Source organism: Scheffersomyces amazonensis (genome assembly GCF_036850825.1).
Source record: "Scheffersomyces amazonensis strain UFMG-HMD-26.3 chromosome Unknown RJT21scaffold_2, whole genome shotgun sequence".
Taxonomy (NCBI): domain Eukaryota; kingdom Fungi; phylum Ascomycota; class Pichiomycetes; order Serinales; family Debaryomycetaceae; genus Scheffersomyces; species Scheffersomyces amazonensis.
Window position 1 is genome coordinate 2,359,628 of NW_027042742.1, and position 24,275 is coordinate 2,383,902.

Consider the following 24,275-nt stretch of genomic DNA (forward strand, 5'->3'; position numbering starts at 1 on the left):
AAGTATATTTAGTTTAATTTACTATTTATAGCTAATACCATTTAATTTTATACTGTTAGCTATATCATTATAGCTACAATTTTATAACACTTGACATATACTATAGATTGCATAGACATAAACATGATTAGGAGGAGAGAAATAATCCCCAACGTTTTTATAACCACAAAGAGATATATTAGTAATGAATCAAGTAAGAAAGGTGCTAAAAGATTCATGCAAACTATCCCTATAACAGGTAGTGGTAAAAGTTTGAATAATGGATTTTATTCCGGATTAATAGGTACAGGAGAAAAGTCTACTAGTGAAGCAGGATCAAATATATTATCTAAATGGTCGTCTCATAAGTTAACATTTCCTGTAGAAGAAAAGACTTCAACTACACAGCCTCCATTGAGAAGATCTAGAAACTCAAGGTTTGCGGCAAAGACATTGACTACGAATGAAATCGATAATGGAGTCATTGAAATTGAATCTCCTAAAGCTATGTCTGCGCCAATTTCACAACCAGTTAATACCGATACATCTGCTGCAGCTATTCCAACTATTACCACAACTACAACCACCACCCCACCTAAGAAGAGAAGAACCTTACGACCAAGAAAAGCTTTAATCACTTTAACCCCAAGTGCTACTGAACATTTGACTGCATTATTAAATCAACCAAATCCGAAATTAATTCGTATTGGAGTAAGAAATAGAGGTTGCTCTGGATTAACTTATCATTTAGAATATGTTGATGAACCAGGTAAATTTGATGAAACAATTGAACAAGATGGAGTCAAAGTCTTAATTGATTCAAAGGCATTATTTTCTATTGTAGGGTCAGAAATGGACTGGTTGGACGATAAATTATCATCAAGATTTATTTTTAAAAATCCAAATTCCAAAGGAACTTGTGGATGTGGTGAATCGTTTATGGTATGATACTTAAATTAATCGATGATCTTGTAATGACCCCCCTACATATTTAATGAAGAATATAGAATGCATTTTTAGCATAGATTATAGCATATACACAATTATTTAATGAAAATTCATGATATTTATCCTTGACGAAAATTTTTGTAACTAACCCCTATATACATTATTTATTACATTATTTAATCTTTCTACATTCAAAATATGTAGCATCAATATCATCTGGTAATGAACAGAAATATTCTAATCTTTGCATTGTCTTAAACAATTCAATTGAATAATCTTGAAATTTTAAACATGTCTTGCCTCCATCTCTATCATTGGTAGTACATATAATACTTTCCTTAGAATCCTTTTCACCATCAATAACAAATACAGCTGTTTGTAAAGGATTTTCATGAGTTTTAACAAATTCAGTTACTGATGCATCAAGCAGCTTAGTTCCATCACTTACATCAATAATCCTTAAAGGTGCTGTATGATTTTCTGATAATTGACTTAATGTAGTCGAAAGATCTGGACCAGAAGCAATTGCACTTATTTCATGAGAATGAGATCTTTGTTGAAATTGTGTATTAGGTAATGAAGAATCAGACAGGTCTGACTTCTTAGAAGTTCCAAAAATCAGAAACATAATTATAGATATTATATTTGTTAAATTAATATATACATATTCATTAAAGAATTCTATTTAAATACTTTTTAGTTGCGCAACATTGCTATCTGCATATAACCTTTATACACTATAAACATAATTTCATACTTTCATTAAGTCCCATAACCAAAAGTTCATGATTTCTGAAACCAATATAACTAAGATCGAAATTTAAATCGTCAGGTAATTTTCTGGCAGTGGGATATTTATCGTAATATTTTCGAGCTTCGATCATGCTATCATTATAGTTGGATAACCAATTGTATTTGAAATCATATTTAATTCTATCTGGCTTTTGTTTATCCATTCTTATAATGGTTCGAACTATTTGTAGTTCCATACTTTCAGGAAAAACCTTCTTTAAGTCTTTGAAATATTGAATATCCTTTTCTGTAAATTCAGTTTCTTTTTTAACAGTGGAATTAAATACAAATGCAATTGTATTAATTAAACGTTGAATAATCTCTTCTTCGGTTAATTCTACTGGTAATGATCCTCCATTTATATGAGATAGTACTATATTACGTCTATTCTGGAAGGATATACGTTCGAAATTTCTTCTTATTAATTGTATGTAACCGTATTTATTACGATCCATACCTCTATCAATCAAATTTCTTAATCGATACAACTGCTTGTAACTGGCTAACAATTTACTTCTAAAATCTGGTAATGATTGAATTCTTTGTGCAAACTCAGGATGTACTGTGGGAGATTGAAGAAAAATATTCTTACCACTCATAGTAAGCTTGGGAATACCTTGCCGTATCATGATTGTCCCCTTAACTATATAAGGGGATAATATATCTTTTGTAAATTATTTTGTTTGACAATTTTTCGCTCGATGTCTCTTTTTTTTTACAACCAATTCTGATTTAAACCTATACAAATTTCACCAAAATGGCAGCAAATGAATTAAACTTAAGAAGAGGTGTAAATGACGTCTATCTTAAATATAATTGTAGAACTGAAAAGTGTCTTGAACGAAATGATCAAATCATGTTCATCCCATTTACAAGTATAACTGTAAGTAATTTATATACATAATTTCGCAAAACATTTGCAACAAAAGCAACCAATACTAATTACTTTCTAGTTAAATTTTGATTTAAAGATTAATGGTAATCAACTTTATGATCAAAACTATGACTCTCTAGTTGATACAATCAGTAATGAGATATCTCAATCTGAATATTGGAAAAAGTTGAATTTTAAAGTTGATACAATAGTAGATGATGAATTTAGTTTTAGGATTGTAATACATTGCAATATATTTAATAACATTATTAATGAGTTTCTTGATTTAAATAATTCCGGTAAAATTACTACAATTTTTGATGAAAATATTGATGTACTTCGAGAAATCCATATAATTATTGAATATCAAACTGAGATGACTAGTTTATTGCTTAAAGAGTATTTAAAAGATGTAAACTATGTGATTACAAGTTTGCTTATTAATTTAGAATACATTTTCCCATTAATATTTTCAGTTTATGGACGGCAATTCTTTAATTTAAACTATAGTAACATCAAAAGAGTTCTTTATGAACTTAAGAATGATCAAATTAATGAAACACAATGTGAATCTTATATATTACATCAAGCATTAATTCATAATTTAATGAAGGTGCAAGCTCGAATTTTAACTGAATTTAATATCATTAATGTATTAAAGGAATCAGATCAATCTAATTATAGGTCTAGAGTATTACGGATTAATAAAGGAAAAACTAGTGACACAATGGCTGTTAAAAATTTTCCTTATTCCTTGGCATTAATTGAAATTAATAATAAATAAACATGACTTAAGGTTATTATAGTTAATAATTATTGCAGCAACGGCAATTGAAAAAAAGTGAAAACTTTTGAAAAATTCTGTGGCACCCCCAATTTAAACACCGACTAATATTGGGGGAACACACCTTTAAAACATAGGGGGAAGGCTTACATAGTCAAATAAAATCCCCCCACTTTCATGTATGCTAGTACCGGAAGGTGATTCCACACTATTTATATAGTTTATTTACACATAAGTAACTTAGTGGCATGGTAGTGGCTTGAATGATGTACCACAATTATTTAGATCGAAGCGTTTCTCGGAATATATATTTTTCAAAGATCTCCGACTAAAAATTCTATTTAAACTGTTTACTATCCCCACAATTGTATTAAATTTTATAGTAATTATAAATTATAAATTTATATAATTATATATATTATATCCTTATAGAAATAAATTAATAATGTCTCCATTAAATATTGCTGTTGTTGGTACTGGTATTTTTGCTACTGATGCTCATTTACCTGCCATTAAAAATATCCCTGAATTAAATGTTACTGCTGCTTTTAATAGAACTAAATCTAAAGCTGAAGTATTTGCTAAAAAGGCTAAAATTTCTAAAGTTTATGATAATTTAGAAGATGTCTTTGAAGATAAATCAATTGATTTTGTTGATGCTTTATTACCTGTTCAATATAATTTAGATGTTGTTAAATTAGCTATTAAACATAAGAAACCAATTGCTTTTGAAAAACCAATTGCTGCTAATTTAACTCAAGCTAAAGAAATTGTTAAATTATCTGAATCTACTGATGTCCCAATTTTAGTTTTAGAAAATTTCACTTACTTAAAGGCACTTAATATTATTAAAGAATTACTTCCAAAGATTGGTGAAGTTCTTTCATTCACTTATAGATATACTGGACCATTTAATGCTTCTAATAAGTACATTGCTACTCCTTGGAGATTAAATCCAGAACATGTTGGTGGTTACTTATCTGATGGTGGAGTTCATCAATTGGCAGTTTTAACTGAAATTTTAGGTCAAGTTGAATCTGTAAGTGCATTAACTAAACAAGTTAGAGAACAAAGTGGAGCTGATGATATTTTATTCTCAACTTTTAAATTAAAGAGTGGTGTTATTGGTACTTTTACTTATGGTTCAGCTTTTGGAGCTACTGATAAAACTTCTGTATTAACAATTTATGGTACTGAAGGTTCAATTGATTATGATTTCTCTCCATCATTAGCTAATCCAACTGTTACTTATCAAACTGGTACCTCAAATGCTGATATTTCTGCCAAGACTGTTATTCAAATTGAAGAAAATGCTACTATTGAAGAAGAATTTAAAAACATTGCTGCTTCTGTTGTTGCTAAAGATAAATCAGTTCTTAATGTTCCTCCAAGAAAGGCTTTCCATCATTTTGCTATTGTAGTTGCTGCTTTAGAAAGTTCAAAGAATAATGGTTCATCTGTTAAAGTTGAAACCCCATAAATAAATTAAAATTACGATAGTCTATGTTTACGAAAACTCTTTTCATTAAAAATTATTATTAAATACATATACTAATAATTAGTGTTATAGTTCATCCCGTAAAATTTCTGTAACTGTAGTTGATAAAACTGTAGTTGATAATTGAATTTCCTCCACTTCAATATCAATTGAACTAATTATATTTGTAACTTGTTCAATTATCAGACTAGTTGTTTGGCTCATAATTTCGGAACCAGTTCCACTTAAGGAAATCAAACCTTCTTCCAATATTTTATCATTAGGACTTACCAATAACCAATTAAAGATTCTAAAGATCTTAAAGAAGGACCAAAAAAGTAAACGAATTGGAGTTCTTAATACTCTTCTATATACAACCCATGTAATACATAAGATAAAAAATCCAACACTCATATAAATTCGACGTCTATCAGCTTTATCTTGCTTTTCAATAAATCTTACAATTTGTTTTGATCTATTTAATAAATCATTGAATCGAAGAAAATCTTCATTCAATGTCAGTAAATCCTTTGTTTGTTGATCCAATGATTCAATATTTAATTCACTTTGTAGTACAGTTGCTGTAAGTAATTGTTTTGAAGTTTGTAATGATGAAGTGATTTGTTTATTATGACTAAGGACTTGTTGTCCAATTGATTCTTCAGTTACATTCTTAATAGCTTTTGATTTACCTGAAAATAATTTACTTCTAGCTGATTCATAATCTTCTTCATTAATTGAATCTTTATTCAGATTATCTTCTTCTTGTAATGCATATTCTTTTATTCTTTGTTTGTGAATTAATTCATCATGAAGACTATTGGAATATAAATGGAAACTCTTTGACTTATTCTTTAAAGTATTTAATTTAGATACATAACTTTCATATTTCAATACTTCATTCTTATCATGTGTATTATATTTATTCTTAACAATATGTAAATAATCCTTATAATTTAGAAGTAATCCATTAATCTTTCGTATGATTTTATTCAGTTCTAACTTCGGTTCTACCACATCTTCATCCTGATTGAGAGCTAATAAATGATTAAAGTTTTCATATACATTCACAGTCAACTGATCTAATTTATTGTAATATTCATCCATCATTAATTAATTATGTTTAATTGTATTAAATGAATTTAGCCAGTTGTTCGTTAAGATATTTTAGGTGTTAACAAATTTCTCACACAAGGCCGAAATTTTTCAGTCGATATTAAATGGTGATCTTGAAGTTTGCAGCAATATTGGGTATATAGAAAGCGAGACAATAAACTATTGCGATATGAGTTCAAAGGAAAAGGAAAAGGAAAAGGAAAAGGAAAAGACTAAGAAACCAATGGATCCTGCCGCATTGACTCCGGCTTATATCGAAGAACAGAGACGTTTAAGAAATTTGCGTAAAGCTAATAAGAAGAAAGTTCAACCTCCACAAGTAGTAAAGAGTAAATTTATAAAGAGACCATTTCTTGAAATTCCTAATATAAATAGTAATCCTGATGGATTCTTCATAAAAGTAATGTCATATAATGTGTTGGCTCAAACTTTAATTAGAAGAAGTTTATTTCCAACTAATGGTGATGCATTAAAATGGTCTTGGAGATCAAAGGCATTACTTGAAGAATTCAAACATTATGATGCTGATATTTTATGTCTTCAAGAAGTTGATTATATTCAATATAATTCATTTTGGTTGAAGGAATTCTCCAATTTGGGATATACTACCAAATTCTATAGATCTAAATCTAAAAACCATGGAGTAGCAATTGTTTATCGATCATCAATATTTGAATGTAGACACTTATGTTTTATAAATTATGATACTGATATTGTATCAGAAACTTTACCTTCAGCAACTGCTATAACTCAAAATATTGGACTTTTGGTATATCTACAATTCACAAGTACTATTCTTAAGAAATATCCTCATTTGTCCAAAAGGAATGGAGTAGTAATTGGTTCAACTCATCTTTATTGGAAACCATTTGGTTCATTTGAAAGAACAAGACAAACATATATTTTATTACACAGATATAAAGAATTCTTACTTTCGTTAAATGCAGTTTTGGAGAATTCTAAAGGGTTTTATACATTTATGTGCGGAGACTTTAATAGTCAACCATTTGATTCACCATATCTCTCGATAGTTGCTAAACCTATTAATTATCATGGAAGACATACTACGGTTCTTGCCTGTTCACTAGATCATTTTCAAAAGGCAGAATCTTTAAAAGAAGAGGAAGCAGAGGAAAAGGAAGAGGAAGAGGAAGATGAAGGAGGAGAAGAACGAGATGAAGAATCAAAAGATCCATCTCCAGATACATTTGATGCTACTGAAGATCAATTACGAAGCATTCAACAACTACAAGATACTCATAATTCTCTTAATATGCGAGCTATATCTTTATATTCAGTAGGTTACAAACTTGTACATCCTGAAAATTCAGGCTTAGATAATGATCGAGGTGAACCAATATTTTCTAATTGGGCAAATCATTGGCAGGGACTTCTTGATTATATCTTTGTTATTTCTAATTGGGAAATTAATAAGGATAAGAATTATTTCAATAATATAGATTCAGTGGAAGATTTAGTTGAGCATCAAGAAATAAAATTAACTCGATTATTAAGACTTCCATTACCTGTTGAAATGGGTAAAGAACCAAATGGACAACCTAGATTAAATCAATATCCATCCGATCATTTATGTTTGATGGCAGAAATTGAATTAGTTTAACAGTATATATTATTTTTTTTTGTCTATATAATATAATTGAAATCAATTCTTTAACATTGTATCCACTAAATCTTCAAGAGGTCCATAATCTTTTCGACTTATTAATTGAAATTCATTAGCAAATAAAACATAATGTTTTAAACTAGTATTAAGATGACTTTGTAAACCTAATTCAGTTACTTCATGAAAATGATGACAATAAATATGAGCATAAATTCTAAATAATCTTTTAAATATTGTTTTAACTAAATTTGGAAATTGTTGAGGGAATGGAGCTCCAATTTTTGAAGGAAATATATTATCATTATCAAGAAATGATTGTACCCAATTCATTAAATTTTCAATATAATCACAAGCTGGTAAAGATACTGGCTTTTTAGGAGGTATTGAATTTGATCCATTACTAATAGTTGAAGTTTCTTGCCATAAATATTCATATTCATCAGTTGCCATCATTTTTGGACAAGTTAATGGAGAACAAAATTCAGTTATAGCTCCATATAACATATTAATTTGATTATAAAAATCAACTACATGAATTGCTAACCATTCATTTATATCTTCATCTTGAGGTAATTTAACCGCTTGAATTAATGCATTATCTGATCCTAAAGTTTGTTCAGCATAATTTCTTATATCTTTATGAGATGATACAGATTGAGCAGGAACTCCACCATTTAAATTAACTGTTTGATATACTGGTTGTTGATAAGGTGTTGAAGGTAAGAATGTAGAATTAGATACGGGCTGAGGACTAGAAATTGGTGATGATTGTTTTAATTTAAATCCTCTTGTAGATCTTAATGAATGTGTATTGAAATTCTGAAACAATGTCATGATTTATTTATGATATGACTAACTAACTGAGTTTATACTGTACAGTTTAGACTTGTAAAAAGGAAAGGAATTGTAAACCTTTAGTATAACTGATGATGATGATTTGATATGTTATGATTTCAGCTTGTTGGGGTATTTCCGAATGGGGCAGGTGCGGCGACATGCAACAGAACTGTATATAAGTTTTTTTTTGTTTTATAACTCTGACCGGAAATGCCCTTCCTCCGGAAATGAACTTCTAGTAACTTTAATAATAGGTGTAAATGATGTTTTCTTACCAGATAATTCTTTTCCAAGAATGCTTTAATATAAACCATTGTACAGATTTAAAGATATTTTTTGTTATAGTCGAAGAACTTTATAGTGAAATTTCGTCATTATTTGTACACCCCCGAAAAAACTCAACCGGGTTAGTCTGAAGAAAAAGTCGGAAGTACAATCAAAGACAGTCTGCAAAACATTTAGAGCTTACGAGAATAAGAGCCAATTTTTATATGTGTGATACACTGTTTGCAACCATCTACTATTATGAATAGCTGACGTTTAGTCTCAAAAAGAAAACTACTTATATATTTCAGTATTAATATAAAAGAGACTGGTTCAATATAAAGATAACTGCAAAAAACAGGAAATAAACTCTTAAACAATAGATTATTATGATACATGTGTAATATAGGTGGTATAGTTCCAAGATCCAAATTAATTCAAAAATTACTTTCAGAAAAGAATAAACTATCATGGACAAATAGAATCCTTCTTGATAATATCTTTACTTTCTTTTCTTTGACCAATTATTTCCTCTCCTATTTACTCCCCCTTTCCGCTTCTTGCCAACTTTGCGCTTATTCCCTTCCACTGAATTAGCAGTGTCTTTTTGACCTGTAAGTGATTCATCAGTATTTATGTTATCATCAACATCTGTTTCATCCAGGATACCAGTAGTATCATTATCACTACTATCAAAATCTTGAACAATGTTCTCATAAAATTCACACCGAACGTCTGGATCATTGTATAGCTCTTCACCATATTCATATCCAAATTGATTTGGCTGATAATCTAGAATAGAAAGACCTAATTCAGTAATTCTAATTTCATTTGTAGTAGATACTAAAATATTCCACCCATCATGATAGACACCATGATTATTGGCCCTCCTCAAAATCGTTTTCAATTGGTTGCGAAGTTCCTTTCTCCTAGTTTTATTTATTTGTTTAAAAGGAATACCCTCAAAAAAATTCTTCAATAATAAAATACCCTATAAAAGGCATGTCAGCTAAGCTGGAGTCATCGAGCTCTTCTTGATAAACGTTTGTTTTCCCATTGAAGTAGCCATAATAAAAGACTTGTGGAAAGTTATTTAGTTTCTCTAATCTGGTTGAACTAGCCACTTCCTTGTTAAAGAGCCGTGTAACAAAACTGAAAGATGCATTTGCATCCATATGGCTGGCTTTATAAGCACGCGAACGTAATATATCATATATCTTTAATAAAAAGAACTTCCCACTGGCCTTTTCTTTAATTTTTATATCACAACCATAAGTCTCTCCAAAACTTTCCCCTGATAAAATTGTAACAAATTCATAGTTATTCTTTATAAAATCAGACCCTTCTTTTAACCTCATTTTCATTATTTTACCCAACACAGTAATATCCCCAGGCAGTAAATATTGGAAACTTGAATCTGAAATCCAATCGCATACATTTCGCAGGAATTTGCATTAAAAATTCATTTTGCAGCTTAGCAAAAAATAGTTATCTTTAGTTAAGAATCACCTAACCATTATGCACACTAACTTTTTGTAGATTATAATCCAAATTATATAATATAACAAAAGAGCATTTAAGCATTTATGATAACGATAAAGATAACCATAAGCTGAGCTTAATCAATTGCAATAAATCTACTTTCTTAGTACAATGAAATTGAATAAGGTATGAGTATAATTAACTCATTTCGGTAGTTTGTGTAATTCCGGTCTCACTGTAATTGCTCTTTTTTGCTCTATTTTTATTATCTGTCTATTTCCTCACGTGCACACAGCCCGTGCATTACTAAATCATTTCCACTTTCGGCACGACGAATATCCTCGAGAAAAATTAAAAATGGTCAAACTTCAAAGTACCACTTAGCTGAATATACTTATTCATTATTGACCGTACAATGGAAGTGAATCCCGTGACTATCAGACATAAGTCTGAAGAACAACCTGACAATGACAATGACCAGGAAAAGCAACAAGACCAAGAACAGGAACAAAGAACATCAGAACCTCAAGCTCTCGAACAAGTTGCCGTGGCCTCTGCTAAAGATGAAGTAACTGAATTCTTTGAAGGAGTTGAATCAGATGATGAGCCTGCCGTAAGTAAAGATAATGATAATCAAAACGATAACGATAAAGAGAACGGTTCTGAAGCCGAAGATAACTATGAACCCGAACTTCAAGCTGAGCCTCAACCGGAGCTTGCATCTCCATCTCAATCTCAAGCTCAATCTCAATCTCAGCCTGAAGCCCAAAATGAAGAAGAAGATGATGATTATGATCCTACTGCCGCATTCAAAGAAGATGATCATGAACCTCAACCCAAACAAGAAACTGAGGAGGATGATTTTGATTATGATCCCGAAGGAGTAGTTGTTTCAACTGCTACTACTACTAATCCTATTTCTCATGAATCTCCTCCAGTAGTATCTTCTATTTTGAAAGGTAAAACTCCTCCAGCTGGTTTACCACCTAAACCTCCTGTTATTGCTAAAGTAGCAGCATCTCCTACTTTAACTCCAATGGCAATTACAGGTGATGCTCAACAAGAATTGAGAGATGCTTATTCTCAAATAATGCAAAGTGATCTAGTTAATAACCCAGGTTTTGTAAATCTCCTGCAAGCAGAACAAATGAAATTAATTGTTAATGAATTGACCAAAAAAGATATTCAATTAAATAGTTCAAGAATTAATTATGACCAAGTTTATTCCTATAATAAGCCATTCAAAAATTTAAAAGATCCAATTCCATTAATTCCAATCAATGAATATTGTCGTAGACCAAATATTACTGCTCCAATGACTCCTGAAGAAGAAGAACAATATGATGAATTTATAAAAACAGAATCTTATTATATGGATTTACAAAATTGGGATGAATTTCCTGATAAACTGAGATTATTTATTGGAAATTTACCAGCAAATACAATTTCCAAACAAGATTTATTTAGAATTTTTTCTCAATATGGTGATGTTATACAAATTGCTATAAAGGCAGGTTATGGATTTGCACAATTTAGAACAGCAGAAGCATGTTATGAATGTATTAAAGGTGAAACTAATGTACCATTACATAATAAAATCATGAGATTAGATGCATCAAAACCTCAAAAATCAAGAAGAGCAGGTAGACCTGATATTAATAATCCAAATCTTTCATCATCAGGACGAGAAAGATTTAGTGAAGAAGGTAATAATAAAAAGAAGAGAAAAATTTTACCTGATTGTCAAATTTATATTACTGGTAAATCATCAGTTTATTATATTAGAAAAGTTAAAAAGGCATTTGCTTCTTCACAAATTACAGTTGATACTGAAGATGTAACTCATAGAGATATAAATGATGTAATTAGTGAAGCAGCTTATTCAGGAGTATTAGGAACTTGTGTAGTTAAAGAATTAAAAGTTGATGTTCAAACTTTTGAAAGTACCCCTGATGGAGGAGTTAAATTTGATGAATATGCTGATGTTGATCCTGAAGTTGCAGCTGATATACTTTCAAAAGCTAAAGTTAAAAAATATGGTAATAATATGCCAACTTATTATCCTCAAGATACTTCATATAATGATAATTCATTAAGATCTCAATCTTCATCTCAATCTCAATCTCAACCTTATGGTTATCAAGGTCAAGGATCATCTCGTGGTCCTAATCCTTATGATAATCCTTATAGTAGAAAACGTTCATATAATGATGAATCAAGTAATCAAAGAAGTGGTGGAAGTTATGGTGGTGGTCATAGTAGAGGTGGTAGAGGTAATTCAAGAAGTGGTAGAGATAGAGGTGGTCCATCATATGCCAATCCAAATCAAAATTGGTCTAATCATCAACAAGCTCCTCCTCCATCAACTTATGGTCAACAACAACAATATCCATATGGTGGACATGGTGGACAAGGACAAGGACAAGGACAAGGTCAATACTATAACCAACCTAATTCCCAATATGGTCAACAACAACAACCACCATATAACCAATACAGTCAAAGTCCTAATCCTAATACACAACCAAATGTCAATCCAAATCAGAATCCTGATCCTAATGCAATTATGCAACAATTACAAGGAATGAATCCCGCAGAACTTCAACAGTTGGTTAGTACATTACAACAACAACAACAACATTCACCACCTCAACAACAAATATCACCATTCCAACAATCTCAAGGTTATGGAGGTGCACCACCAAGAAATAATTATGGTGGAGGTTATGGACAACAACAATCACCATATGGAGGACCTCAACAAAGTCCAAGTGGACAAGTTGAATCACTTTTATCAAGAATTCAATCGAATAATTCAGGATACTCTCAACCTCCACCTCAACAACAATCTCAACAACGTCCATCTTCTCAACAACAATCTCAACAAACTCCATATAGTAGTCAAGCACTTTTAGATACATTAGCCAAATTGACCAAGAAGTAAAGTAAACATAAATCATAAATCATCTCTATGAATTAATCTTGTGCATACATTTAATAAACAAACGCCTATATAATTCAATCTACAGTATCCTCAATGGATAATTCATTAACTTGTGGAGTTTCAGTTTCAGTTTCAGCTTCATTGTATTGCTTCTGTAATTCCTTGAATTCATCTTCATTCTCTAAATAACCAGTAATCCCAATAACTCCACATTCATTAAAGATTTCAAGAACTTGTTCAGCATCTTCAACTTTTAATTTTGCAAATACTTTATTAACTTCATCTAAAGATTTAGTTTCAACTGCTTGTTGCATTTCTAATGATAATTTAGTAGTAAAGATTTCATATTCTGAAGTACCTGGTTGAGGAATATTTACCAGTAATTGAGTATTATCATCTAATGCTTTTAATTGAATTAATGCTTCTTCATCTCCATCTCCATCACCCAATTCTCCATTTTCATTATTAGAATTATATTCAGATTTAATTACTTCACATCGAGTTTTAATATGATTAAATGTATTATCAACATCTTGTAAAAATGCCAATTGAGCTGGGGATCTTGTTTCTTCTAATTTAGATATAAATAATTTAATTGCTTTTATAATTTGATCTCGATTTGGATGAGGTCCTGCTAATTGTGAAATATATTGTAAAAGTAATGATTGATGAATTACTTGTTTGGCTTGATTTGATTTACCTTCTAATTGTAAATCAAATGCTGTCATAATTAATGCATCCTTTTGTTGTTCACTACAAATATGAGTATGCTTTAATAAATAACTTGCACAATCATCAAGAGATTTAATATTTGCAAATTCTGAAGTTTCCGGTAAAAGTTCTAATTCATCTAAAATATCTTTATCTGATTTTTGAACTTGTTGAGGAGTTGTTGTTGCTGATGATGGTTCATTAATAGTTTCTATAGTAGTGGTTGTTACCTTTTTAGTGGTGGAGGTGGAAGTGGATTTAGATGGTGCTACTTCTTCTTCACTCTTATCTTTATTTAAGAATGAACGATCAAATCCCGTATGATAATCATCACTACTAATTAATAAAGATTTTTGATATAATAATTCATCAAGTTTAATAGTTTGTTTAGATAATACATCATCAATTTTAGCTCGATGTTCCTTTAAATATTCAATAATCTTTTCAGCATCTTCCTTATGATCAGGATGATCATCTTTAATTTGAATAAGTAAATCTTCTACCATTTCATTATATGGAGGAGTATTTTGAACTTCTTCAGGTTCAAATACTAAATCCTTTAACCCCTTTCTTAAATTATCACCCTTTTCAGAAATTAACTTATTATAATCAAATTTTTCATTTTTATCAAATTTTTGATTAAGAAATGTTAAGACTTCATGATTAGATAATAATACTGGTTTAGGTAAATTATTTAAAATATAATCAACTCTTTCATTTAATTTTGAATACATAGTTAATTGAATTAAAATAGTTTTGATTTCGATATTTCTTTGTTGACGCTTTTCATGAATATCTCTTTGTTTCCATTTAATAAATGATTTCTTGTCCACATTGGGATGGACTTCAATGTCGGAATCATCCGAGAGTTCAATCTTATCCCACTTGGAGTAATCAATAGGCATCTTAGTTAGTGTATTAGAGATATTCGTCGAGTGATATAGTGGAGGTGAAAAATATGTAATGGGGGTCCTGTGCTATGTACAGGAAATCTATAGTATATAATTAGAATAATTAACTAAGAGTACAGTTATAGTACAGTTATAGTACAGTACAGTACAGTACAGTACATTACAGTTACAGAGTAAACAAAATAGCCAATTGTTTACATAACATACAATTGAGTTACAATATAATTAACAATAAATCTCTAAAAGTACTTGTAATAATTATATACTATATTCAACTATACACTTAAGCAGTACCATTTGGTCTTAAACCAGTAAAGAAAGCATAACCATAACCAGTGGTTTCAAAAGTAATAGTAGTACCCTTTTTGAAATAGAAAACATCCCCTGGCTTAGCAGATACTTTATAACCAGTTTCATCACTAATTGAATATTCTCCTTCAACTTCTAAAATAATCTTCATTTCATCATAAGTATAAGTATACACAAGTGCTTCACCCTTTTCTTGTTTATAGAATCCACAAGAAATTTGTTCTTCTTTTGGAGCATCAGAAGTGAAAATATCTCCTAAGAATGAATTATTACCTGGAGATGGAATTTGAGGTGGTTTAACTTCTTTACCTTCAACTGATGGTTTATATAACATAGGCATTTTGAGTGAGTGTTTTTGTAGTGATACTAGTAATAGCAGTAGTAATTTAGTAATTGATAATAATTAGATATTTATTCATTTATTTCATGAATTCAATGCATATTTATACCATTCTTCTCTGTAGTCGTTCACCACTGGGTCCATATAATTTTCGCAGCTTGTCCGTAAGTCATTACCGCATTAGGCAATGCTGTCCCGAGAGATAACAACTACTACCCGCTATTTTTCACTGTAAATAGTTCCTGTTTAGTTCCTGTTTAGTGACCGATTCATAAAGTTATCTAATTAGCGGTTACTATAATTTACTCTACATTATTGTGATAGTTAATTTGAATAAATATTTTAATTGTTAACTAATCTAAATATCATTCACAAGCTTTAAGCATGTATCTATACAAATGTCAATATCTCCCTTATTCATATATACAATATCCTTTAAGATAGGAATATCTAAAGTTGGAAAAATTTCTTGTAAATTATTAAATGTGGACTTTTCTAATTCAATATCATGAGTTTCAGATTCTTCTGGTTGATGTTGATGTTGATGTTGATGTTGATGATCCTCATCTTGTTGTGGTGAAGGTGATAAAAAATTAGAAATTGATTTTGTAAACATTTCTGCACTAGTTATTAATACACTTGAAGGTGATAAACCTTGACTTGGAGGTAATGTTGTATTATTATTATTAGATGATTGAGGTATATGAACTGGTTGAGGCAGAATTAATGCTTGTTGAGCTTGTTTCTGTTTTTCTTCCGCTTCCCAAGCTTCTAAATGGGCATTATATTCATCTTGTTCAACCGTTAAATCTTTAACATTTAAATTTTGAATAAATCCAATGGCTCCTTGAATAGATGATAAATAATAACTTGTTTCTCCATGAATAAGCCATTCTTGACCTCGGAAATTTTCAATATAATTAATATTACTTATTAAATTATTAGTTTTTGCTTTAATTAATACAAGAATTAATAATGGTATAAATTCATCAGCATTAGTTTCTTGTTTACTAACTTTTAAATAACTGAAAATAATTTTACATGCATTTAAAATACAAATAATTTTATCTCTTGGAGCTCTATAACCATTTATTTTATTCATTTCAGTTATTGAATATTGTAAAAAATCTCGTTCATTATCTTTAATAGATTCAGATAATTGATTTATATTAATATCAAGATGAATACCATTAATCCAACTAAATTTTTCAACTTGTTTAGAAAATTCTTTATCATCTTTTAAATTATCTTCAAATGATGGAGGTATATAATTGGGATTTTCTTTAATAACTTCTGGTGGGAAACAATGAATATATAATCTATTCATAATAAGTTTTTCTAATCCTTCTCGAGAATTTTCTAAATCAATTTCATCCATTGATGAAAATGGTTCATATAAAGTAAATTTTTCATTCATAAAGTTTTTAAAATCTTGAATTATTTTAATTCTTTGTTCAGCTGTAAATGTATGACCTTGTCTTAAAAATGATACTAAGAATGATCGTATATATCTAACAATAGGATCAGCAGATTTCTTCTTTAATTGATTTAAGAAATTTTGAAAATAAAATGGTTTATGAGATTGTTGATATTGTTCTTCAGGATTAACTTGAGGTTGAGCAATTCTTGAAATTTTAGATTCAGAATGTATACTTGAAATTGTTGGTCGACGTTTACTTGTTTCATCATTCTTTAATTCATATTCTTCAATTTCAGAACTTTCAAGACCTTCTACATCACCAGTGATATCAGTCAAGTCTTTATTATCATCTTGTTGCTCTTTCTCATTTAAATCTTGTTCATGAACTGATTCTTCTACACTAGAAGATGATGCTTCTTGAACAATTTCTGTCAGAGTCAATTCAGGATTATATGGTTGAATGGTCATTAATGATGTTTTATTGACTTCAACTGTGACTTTCTCATTGGTAGTTGAATCTTGTTCTTGTTCCTGTTCTTGTTCTTGATCTATTTCATCTTCTTTCTTTTCTTCTTTATTTTCTTCTCCATCTTCATGAACTTGCTTATCAGGTTCTGAAGAATCTGCTGGTTTTACTCCAATATCAAACTTATCAAATAGGCCAATTAAATCAGATTTATTAGGGATATTATTAATTGATGAGTTAATTGAATTTGAAGATACTTTATTATTAATATTATTAGTATTAACAGTATTATTATTAGTATTATTATTATGACTATGACTAATATTATTGATGGTAGTAGTGGTAGATAAATTACCATCATCTCCTCCTCCTCGAATTAATACTGGAGTAGTAGTAGAGTCTACAAAAGTTGTAGGAAGTACTTTAGGAGATGTTTCAATGGAGGGAGATGTTTTAGCTAAAATATTCTGAAAGAATGGTGATTTAGGTGTTGTAGTAGATTCATGAGATGATGGAGTAGTAGATGTACCATTAGTATTAGTAGTGGAAGTAGTAGGAGTTGATTTGGATATACTAAACCCCAAGGGACTATTAAAAGACATGACTTCTTTACTATATCCCTTAATATTAAATATCCCCTAATTATTAACTATTAACTATTAAGTTTACCGTAACAAACAAAAGTCGTGATAGTAAGAAATTAATTTTAAAGGGTTTGCCGAAAGGTGTATGTGTATGCCGGACCAAACAAATCGCAAACAATTAGGTTATAACAATAATAATAATAACCAGCCAGCTCAGTTTACGATACGTTACAATGCGCAGGTATAATTTTGTATAGTACAGAACGTTTATATGTAGGTATATATAATACAGGCGAATTTACTTTTTCAAGCTGAGCTTGAGTTTGAGGATAGGTTTCTTTTCTGAGTCAACAGGTGTAGTGGACTTAGTACTGGTAGTAGCAGGTTGGTGAATATAGGCATTAGCTTTAGGTTTAGCTTTAGGTTTAGCGATAGGTGTAGTTGTAGATGTAGGATTGGTAAATGGACTTACTGAGCGTGAAGATGAGATAGTTGTGGGTGGTTCCAGCTTTACCTTTTCTACTGTTTTTGTTTGAGTGTCTTGTGATGGAGTGTCTTGTATCTGTTTCTGTTCAAATGGGGTTCGAGATACCTCTACTTTGTTATTGTTTAAATGAATTTTAATATATCGTAAGGGTTTCACATTATGGAGGTACAGTTCATACCTTTCTACTGAGTTACCTTTAAACTTGAATGTAATGGATGAATCATTTATCAGAACAATACTCTGGCGTGATGGTACTACTGGTGATGGTATTGGTGGTGGTATTGATGGTGGTGGTACAGAAGCCACTGAAGATTTATGAGATTTTACTGCTTTTATTGATCTGAGTGGGGCAAGTTTTGATAATTGTTTTGTAACAAACTTAACCTTTACCAGTAATCCATGACTTCTATCAATAGAAACTATAGGTTTAGGTGGAATTACTAAAGATTTCTTCTTAACTTCAGTTGGCTTTAAAGAAATATTCAATTTTAATTTAGGTTCTTTCTTAATATCAATAATTTCTGGAATCTTAGGTTTAGGTTTGGATTCTGCTACACTAATCTTTCTTGATGCTAATTGTAATTTAAATCTACCTTCTCTCTTAAATATTACTTTACCATTACCAATATTTTTAGCAATAATTTTTTTATTAAATTCAGTTATTGGTAAACTTGGTATTGGAATTCTTACATTAAATTGATCAATTTCTTCATATAAAATATCACATATTAAAAAGATATTTCTTTTATCATGAAGACTAATTAATGAAGAATGAATTAATTCCCATAATATATTCTTTAATCCATTCCCAATAGAATAATCTCTTCTTAAAATTACTATAGCTCCATCTATTGTAGCTCGAGCAAGAGCATCTCTTCTACTATCCATTTGTGAAGAATCATTATCAATAATAATCATATTACTACCTTGACCTCTAACCAATCCACTTAATTTTTCAAATGAATTAAATTCAGGATCATCTAATGAAATTGGTGAACCTTGAAGAGCTACAATACTTATTGATTCAATAAGTATTGTAATTAAATTAGATCGAAATTTACTCGATGATATATCAACTAAACATGTAGTTAAAAAGTAATTCAATATACTTTTATTCTTTAAACCTCCAAGAATTAATAATCCTTTAAATGCTTCTAATCTAATATTATAAGAAAATTTAGGAGTTGTATAATAAATTAAATTTTCAAAACTTATAATTAATTTACTATGAATTGCAAGTTTTATCTTTTGTCTTATAGTTGTAATTGAAATTATTTGTTGATATGATGGAATCCATTCATCTAATTTTTGAATTCTTTCTAATTCCTTTATAGCAATTTCATCAACTGATGATGCTTTATTTATATGATAAGTATCAAAAGATATTGGTATATCACCAATTAAACTATCAGTTAAAGAAATTAAAAGATTAGCCACATAATAATCATCTCGAAATACATTATTAGAATTATCATTATATTTTAATAAATTTAATAATAAATCTTTAATTATCATTGGAACTTGACCATTTTCATCTCGAATTGTACTTAATATAGTAACGATTTCAGTTTGTAAAAATAATTTATTAAAATCATTAAAATCATTACTTAATGGAATTGTACTTGATGGGAAACAAAATAAGGCTTGAAATATTTGAATTAAATAATATAATCCAAAATAATTATTTCTTTCATTTGAAAAATTAGCTAATGCTTTAGCAGCTGCAATTCTTACTCCATAAAAATATCTTGAATCCATAACTGTTCTAGTTAAAACTGTTGCATGAACTAATTGAGGTTTTTCTAATCTTGCAAAATATCTAGTGGCTTCAATTTGTGCTTCAACATCTCGATCATATTGTAATTGAGCTCCATACATATAATCAGGTTGTTTAATAATAAATTTCCCAATCCATTCAAAATCTACATCAACTCTAATCCATTCAAATGCATCAGTATCTTCTTCTCTTTTTTCCCATTCAGCAAAATTCCATTCTTCCATATCCCTTTTAGTTTGTAATACATTACCTAATTTACTAAAATTAGATCCTGGTTCAATTGTATCATCCTTTTTCTTTTTTCTAGTTTTAGAATTATAATGAATATCTAATTTAGAATGATTTTCTTTTAAATCAACAATATGTTCATAGGGAGTTCCATCAGCTTCATGAACTCTTATTGTCATGGGTCCAGTAAATACAGTTTGAATTGGATAATATGGTTCATCTTCTAAAAATGATATAGATTCTTTAATAAATGTATTAGGATTTGGAGGTAAACTTTTTGATTCAATATGTTGAACTTGTCTAATACTCATTTCAATAACATTTCTTTTCTTATTAAATTTTTGAGATACATTAAAAGTTGGAGTTCCTGATCCAAATACCCATTCTTTAAAGAAATTTTCTAATTTATTTCGATTAACCTTTTCACAAGTATATTGAAAATGCAGAGTTGAAAGAGTTCCATTTGGTAAATCTCCTGACATAGCTTGTAAAAATAATTTTGGTAAAACTCGAGATAATCCAAATGATTTATCAGTTTTTGTCATTCTTTTATCTAATATAAATAATACAATTGGTGCCTTTAATTTTATAAATGAGAGATCTAATTGAGATACTGGAAATTTAAAATTTTGTAAACCAATTGGTTCTTTACCAATATCTTGTTCAACAATTTGATCAATCATTTGTTTAATTTTATAACGATATTGATTATTCCCCATTAAACTTCGAAGAAATTGAAATGACATAAATCTTGAAATTCCAATTGTACACCAAATATCATTAAAAGTTTGAGGAATTATATTAATATTTGACCATTGAGATGAAATACTTTCCAGAATTATTTCTGTACTTGAAAACATTGGTTCAATTAAATTTGGTGGATATAAAATTTCATCACTAAATATTGATAAACCAGCAAAATTTGATACAGGAATTATACTATCTTTTATAAATACAATTGAATAAGAACTAAATGGGAATGAACCAAATTCTTTCAGATAATAATCTACAGCTTTACCAACTATTGCACAAGTATTTTTTGCCATTTCTAAATGTTCTAATAAACAATAAATTGTAATTGGAGAACTTACAATTTCTTTATCAACTTCATCAGATGTTGTGTCTTCATCTAATTCTGAAGGTTGAGATATATCTGATATAATAAAACTTTCAAAACATCCAACTGCCCATCCAACATGATGAGAACATACTGGATTAAATATTGCCCATGATACAACTTTTTTTGATAAATCAATTGGATGAGGAGTTTCCTTTACATTATTAAAATCTCCTGAACAAACTGATAAATCAACATCTTCATCTTCAATATCGGAACCTTGATTATCTTCATTATCATTATCATTATTATTGTTATTATTATTATTATTATATACTTTTAATTTAGCTGCTTTACTACCAATTATTCGAGGATTACCAATATCTTTAACAGTTCTTGGAACATTTACTTCAATTGACCAAGTACATCTATCCCATAAATTATCAAGACATGGTACCCAAGAAGATGTTGAAATATTATAATCTGAATTAGTTGTATAAGCATGCCATAAATTTTTATTATCACTATTTGTAAAGAAATTAATTCCATTATTTGGATTTATTAATTCATATTCAATTTTAATATTTATTGGAGTAAATATTTCATTTAATGTTGATTTTGATTTTAAATGTAATGGAGTAGTTGTACCAGGTAAACTTCCTGGAGTTGTAATTGAAGTTAAATCAGTTAATTCTAATCTTAAATTATCAGGAAATATAATTATTAATTCTTCAGTACCAGGAGTATTTCTACTATCATAATTAAATTCTCGAAATATATAATTTAATCGTTGACGAATCATATGATGTTGATGAATAGTTATATCATCAGAATAAATATCAAATATATTCCAAATACCTTTAGTTATTGAATTATCAAAATTCTTTTCATCATTAATAAATAATTTATCATTATAAATATAATTAATATTTCTTGAATTATTTATATAAATATCTTTAATAGAAATTTCTCGACAATCTAATTTTATACTTCTTAAACTATCAATAAATGGTAATACAGTTATCTCAGTAAATCCTTCTATACTATTATTTGATAAATCTATATCAACATTAACTCTTTGATGTCCAATCTTAAATGGTCTACTCAGTCCATAATTATTTGGAAGTCGTCCATTCTTATTGGTAGATGGTCGATATGATCTCGGAGTTTGTCCATTAGGACCTCCTCCTGTTCGGGGAGTCATTGAGATTTGTGTCAAATCAACATATGATGTTGAAGGCATTCTGATTATGTCTTATTGAGTAAAAGTTTAGCTTTTGTAGTATATAAATCTTTCACTTTATATTTACCAGGACAGAGTTCCTGCAGATAGGCCATAATAGTGTCCGCTACTAATTACTTGTTTACTTTTGTCTATTACTTTAATCCATAAGATCTTTACTATATACATTTGGTTTTAATGTCCATTCTCCTGAAATGGAATTGTCTATATACAAATCATGTGTAGGGAGTCCAACTATCATATTATCATTATTAATTATTGCCGGTATAGTATTGATGGAAGGAGAGAATATATCACTTTGGGCAATATTGGGATGTAATAATTTTCGATGAAGTTTATGATTGTAAGGGACTATGGTAAGGGATGTTGGATGATTCAGAGACAGATTCAGTTTAAATCGAAGCCAGAACCTTCTATCGAACATTACCCATGATGACCATTCATTAGTTATCAGTACTGAAGTTTCAATTTGTGATAAATCAGTTCGTTGAATAGGTTGTCGTACAACTTCAAGTAAAATACGATCAGCATAACTAGTCATTTCAAATACAAGATTAAGGTATATGAATTTACCTCGAGACTTATTGTTGGTTTGTAAATAATTAACAAATCTAGGTACTAATTGTCGCTCTAATTTAGCATATACCCAATGATAATGTTTGACTGAAGAAAATGGGAATAATGTAAAGTATAGATACCGACTAAACGGTAATATACTATCGGTAGTAAGTAAACTTTTAGGAAATATTAATCTAAGCTTTGCATTTTTCTCATCTACTTTAATACAATCATTATCAATCATATACTCATGAATATACTTTACTTTTTTAAGTAAACAATTCAGTAAATCGACAACTTGTTGATGAGTTTCGATTAGATTTTGTTTTGAAATACTATTATACTTGTCATTATTCGGTATAATATCATTAATAAGATGTCGAAGATAATTTCTTCTGGTTAAAGTTATATCCTTATTAGTGATATCTTCAAACCATTTAATATTTGAATTTTGACATGTTTCAATAAGTTGTTGTTTATCAAATGATAATAATGGTCTTAATACTAATATTTGATGTTTATAAGGAATTTGTTGTTGAACTGGTAATACTGAACGTAATTTTAATCCACAAAGACCAAATAATGACAGATTCCCCTGTAATCGTTGAACAAAAGTTTCAATCTGATCATTAAGATTATGGGCTACTAATAAATCAGAATTTAATTCAAGACAAATATCTTCAAATACTTTATATCTTTTCATTCTTGCCACTTCTTCAAAACTTGATAAATTATGAATATTTTGTTCATAACTTAACCCCTTAATTATATGATTAACCCCCCATTTTCGAACTAATTCTCCTACTTTAACAGCTTCATGATCAGAATTTATTCGATATTTATGATCAATAGTTATTGCATTAATATCTAATTGAGGATTATACTTATTACGATATTCACTTAATAAATAGGTTAAACATACTGAATCTACACCTCCTGAAAGAGCCACTACTACCCGTTTGGGAATATTACCTTTCCAACACTTTAACAATGTGTCCTTAAACACTTCATGACTAATCATATCATTTGTATAACTATGATTATGACTATGACTATGTCTGAG

General features: G+C 29.2%; 15 protein-coding genes across 15 annotated transcripts; 5 read left to right on the top strand and 10 right to left on the bottom strand. All coding sequences in view use genetic code 12, as the record gives it.

Annotated features, from left to right (window-relative positions):
* Nucleotide 1: 1 nt before the first annotated feature.
* Nucleotides 2-1,049, top strand: ISA1 (Fe-binding Fe/S cluster assembly protein). The gene has a single exon (XM_064881392.1). It carries the CDS (start codon nt 124-126, stop codon nt 925-927), a length of 804 nt encoding a protein of 267 aa, XP_064739993.1. The 5' UTR covers nt 2-123; the 3' UTR covers nt 928-1,049.
* On the bottom strand, nt 1,050-1,597 carry RJT21DRAFT_125725 (uncharacterized protein). Its single transcript, XM_064882836.1, has one exon. The coding sequence runs from the start codon at nt 1,553-1,555 to the stop codon at nt 1,100-1,102; it is 456 nt and encodes a 151-aa protein (XP_064739994.1). The 5' UTR covers nt 1,556-1,597; the 3' UTR covers nt 1,050-1,099.
* Nucleotides 1,598-1,664: 67 nt separating this feature from the next.
* On the bottom strand, nt 1,665-2,318 carry RJT21DRAFT_2596 (uncharacterized protein; the record flags this gene model as incomplete). The annotated part of the gene is made up of 1 exon (XM_064883927.1): nt 1,665-2,318. One exon carries the CDS (start codon nt 2,316-2,318, stop codon nt 1,665-1,667), a length of 654 nt encoding a protein of 217 aa, XP_064739995.1.
* Nucleotides 2,319-2,358: 40 nt separating this feature from the next.
* Nucleotides 2,359-3,600, top strand: RJT21DRAFT_25785 (uncharacterized protein). Its single transcript, XM_064883915.1, has 2 exons — nt 2,359-2,602; nt 2,673-3,600. The coding sequence occupies exons 1-2, from the start codon at nt 2,477-2,479 to the stop codon at nt 3,375-3,377; spliced, it is 831 nt and encodes a 276-aa protein (XP_064739996.1). The 5' UTR covers nt 2,359-2,476; the 3' UTR covers nt 3,378-3,600.
* Nucleotides 3,601-3,822: 222 nt separating this feature from the next.
* Nucleotides 3,823-4,857, top strand: RJT21DRAFT_82407 (uncharacterized protein; the record flags this gene model as incomplete). Its single annotated transcript, XM_064885326.1, has 1 exon — nt 3,823-4,857. The coding sequence occupies one exon, from the start codon at nt 3,823-3,825 to the stop codon at nt 4,855-4,857; it is 1,035 nt and encodes a 344-aa protein (XP_064739997.1).
* Nucleotides 4,858-4,928: 71 nt separating this feature from the next.
* Nucleotides 4,929-6,181, bottom strand: SEC20 (Sec20p). The gene has a single exon (XM_064881393.1). The coding sequence runs from the start codon at nt 5,962-5,964 to the stop codon at nt 4,942-4,944; it is 1,023 nt and encodes a 340-aa protein (XP_064739998.1). The 5' UTR covers nt 5,965-6,181; the 3' UTR covers nt 4,929-4,941.
* Nucleotides 6,182-6,193: 12 nt separating this feature from the next.
* Nucleotides 6,194-7,591, top strand: RJT21DRAFT_113167 (RNA exonuclease; the record flags this gene model as incomplete). The annotated part of the gene is made up of 1 exon (XM_064880137.1): nt 6,194-7,591. The coding sequence occupies one exon, from the start codon at nt 6,194-6,196 to the stop codon at nt 7,589-7,591; it is 1,398 nt and encodes a 465-aa protein (XP_064739999.1).
* Nucleotides 7,592-7,612: 21 nt separating this feature from the next.
* Nucleotides 7,613-8,682, bottom strand: MOB1 (Mob1p). The gene has a single exon (XM_064883914.1). It carries the CDS (start codon nt 8,426-8,428, stop codon nt 7,634-7,636), a length of 795 nt encoding a protein of 264 aa, XP_064740000.1. The 5' UTR covers nt 8,429-8,682; the 3' UTR covers nt 7,613-7,633.
* A 975-nt stretch (nt 8,683-9,657) lies between these two features.
* RJT21DRAFT_113168 (uncharacterized protein) lies at nt 9,658-10,059 on the bottom strand (the record flags this gene model as incomplete). The annotated part of the gene is made up of 1 exon (XM_064880138.1): nt 9,658-10,059. One exon carries the CDS (start codon nt 10,057-10,059, stop codon nt 9,658-9,660), a length of 402 nt encoding a protein of 133 aa, XP_064740001.1.
* A 483-nt stretch (nt 10,060-10,542) lies between these two features.
* On the top strand, nt 10,543-13,141 carry NAB3 (Nab3p). The gene has a single exon (XM_064881394.1). The coding sequence runs from the start codon at nt 10,593-10,595 to the stop codon at nt 13,119-13,121; it is 2,529 nt and encodes an 842-aa protein (XP_064740002.1). The 5' UTR covers nt 10,543-10,592; the 3' UTR covers nt 13,122-13,141.
* Nucleotides 13,142-14,910, bottom strand: CDC37 (Cdc37p). The gene has a single exon (XM_064879788.1). It carries the CDS (start codon nt 14,735-14,737, stop codon nt 13,196-13,198), a length of 1,542 nt encoding a protein of 513 aa, XP_064740003.1. The 5' UTR covers nt 14,738-14,910; the 3' UTR covers nt 13,142-13,195.
* A 5-nt stretch (nt 14,911-14,915) lies between these two features.
* Nucleotides 14,916-15,732, bottom strand: RJT21DRAFT_119411 (uncharacterized protein). Its single transcript, XM_064881395.1, has one exon. It carries the CDS (start codon nt 15,390-15,392, stop codon nt 15,027-15,029), a length of 366 nt encoding a protein of 121 aa, XP_064740004.1. The 5' UTR covers nt 15,393-15,732; the 3' UTR covers nt 14,916-15,026.
* Nucleotides 15,733-15,742: 10 nt separating this feature from the next.
* RJT21DRAFT_25849 (guanine nucleotide exchange factor) lies at nt 15,743-18,087 on the bottom strand. The gene has a single exon (XM_064883916.1). It carries the CDS (start codon nt 17,878-17,880, stop codon nt 15,751-15,753), a length of 2,130 nt encoding a protein of 709 aa, XP_064740005.1. The 5' UTR covers nt 17,881-18,087; the 3' UTR covers nt 15,743-15,750.
* A 73-nt stretch (nt 18,088-18,160) lies between these two features.
* On the bottom strand, nt 18,161-22,615 carry TSM1 (Tsm1p; the record flags this gene model as incomplete). The annotated part of the gene is made up of 2 exons (XM_064885318.1): nt 18,161-18,589; nt 18,656-22,615. The coding sequence occupies 2 exons, from the start codon at nt 22,613-22,615 to the stop codon at nt 18,161-18,163; spliced, it is 4,389 nt and encodes a 1,462-aa protein (XP_064740006.1).
* A 178-nt stretch (nt 22,616-22,793) lies between these two features.
* Nucleotides 22,794-24,233, bottom strand: RJT21DRAFT_113174 (uncharacterized protein; the record flags this gene model as incomplete). The annotated part of the gene is made up of 1 exon (XM_064880139.1): nt 22,794-24,233. The coding sequence occupies one exon, from the start codon at nt 24,231-24,233 to the stop codon at nt 22,794-22,796; it is 1,440 nt and encodes a 479-aa protein (XP_064740007.1).
* Nucleotides 24,234-24,275: the final 42 nt, after the last annotated feature.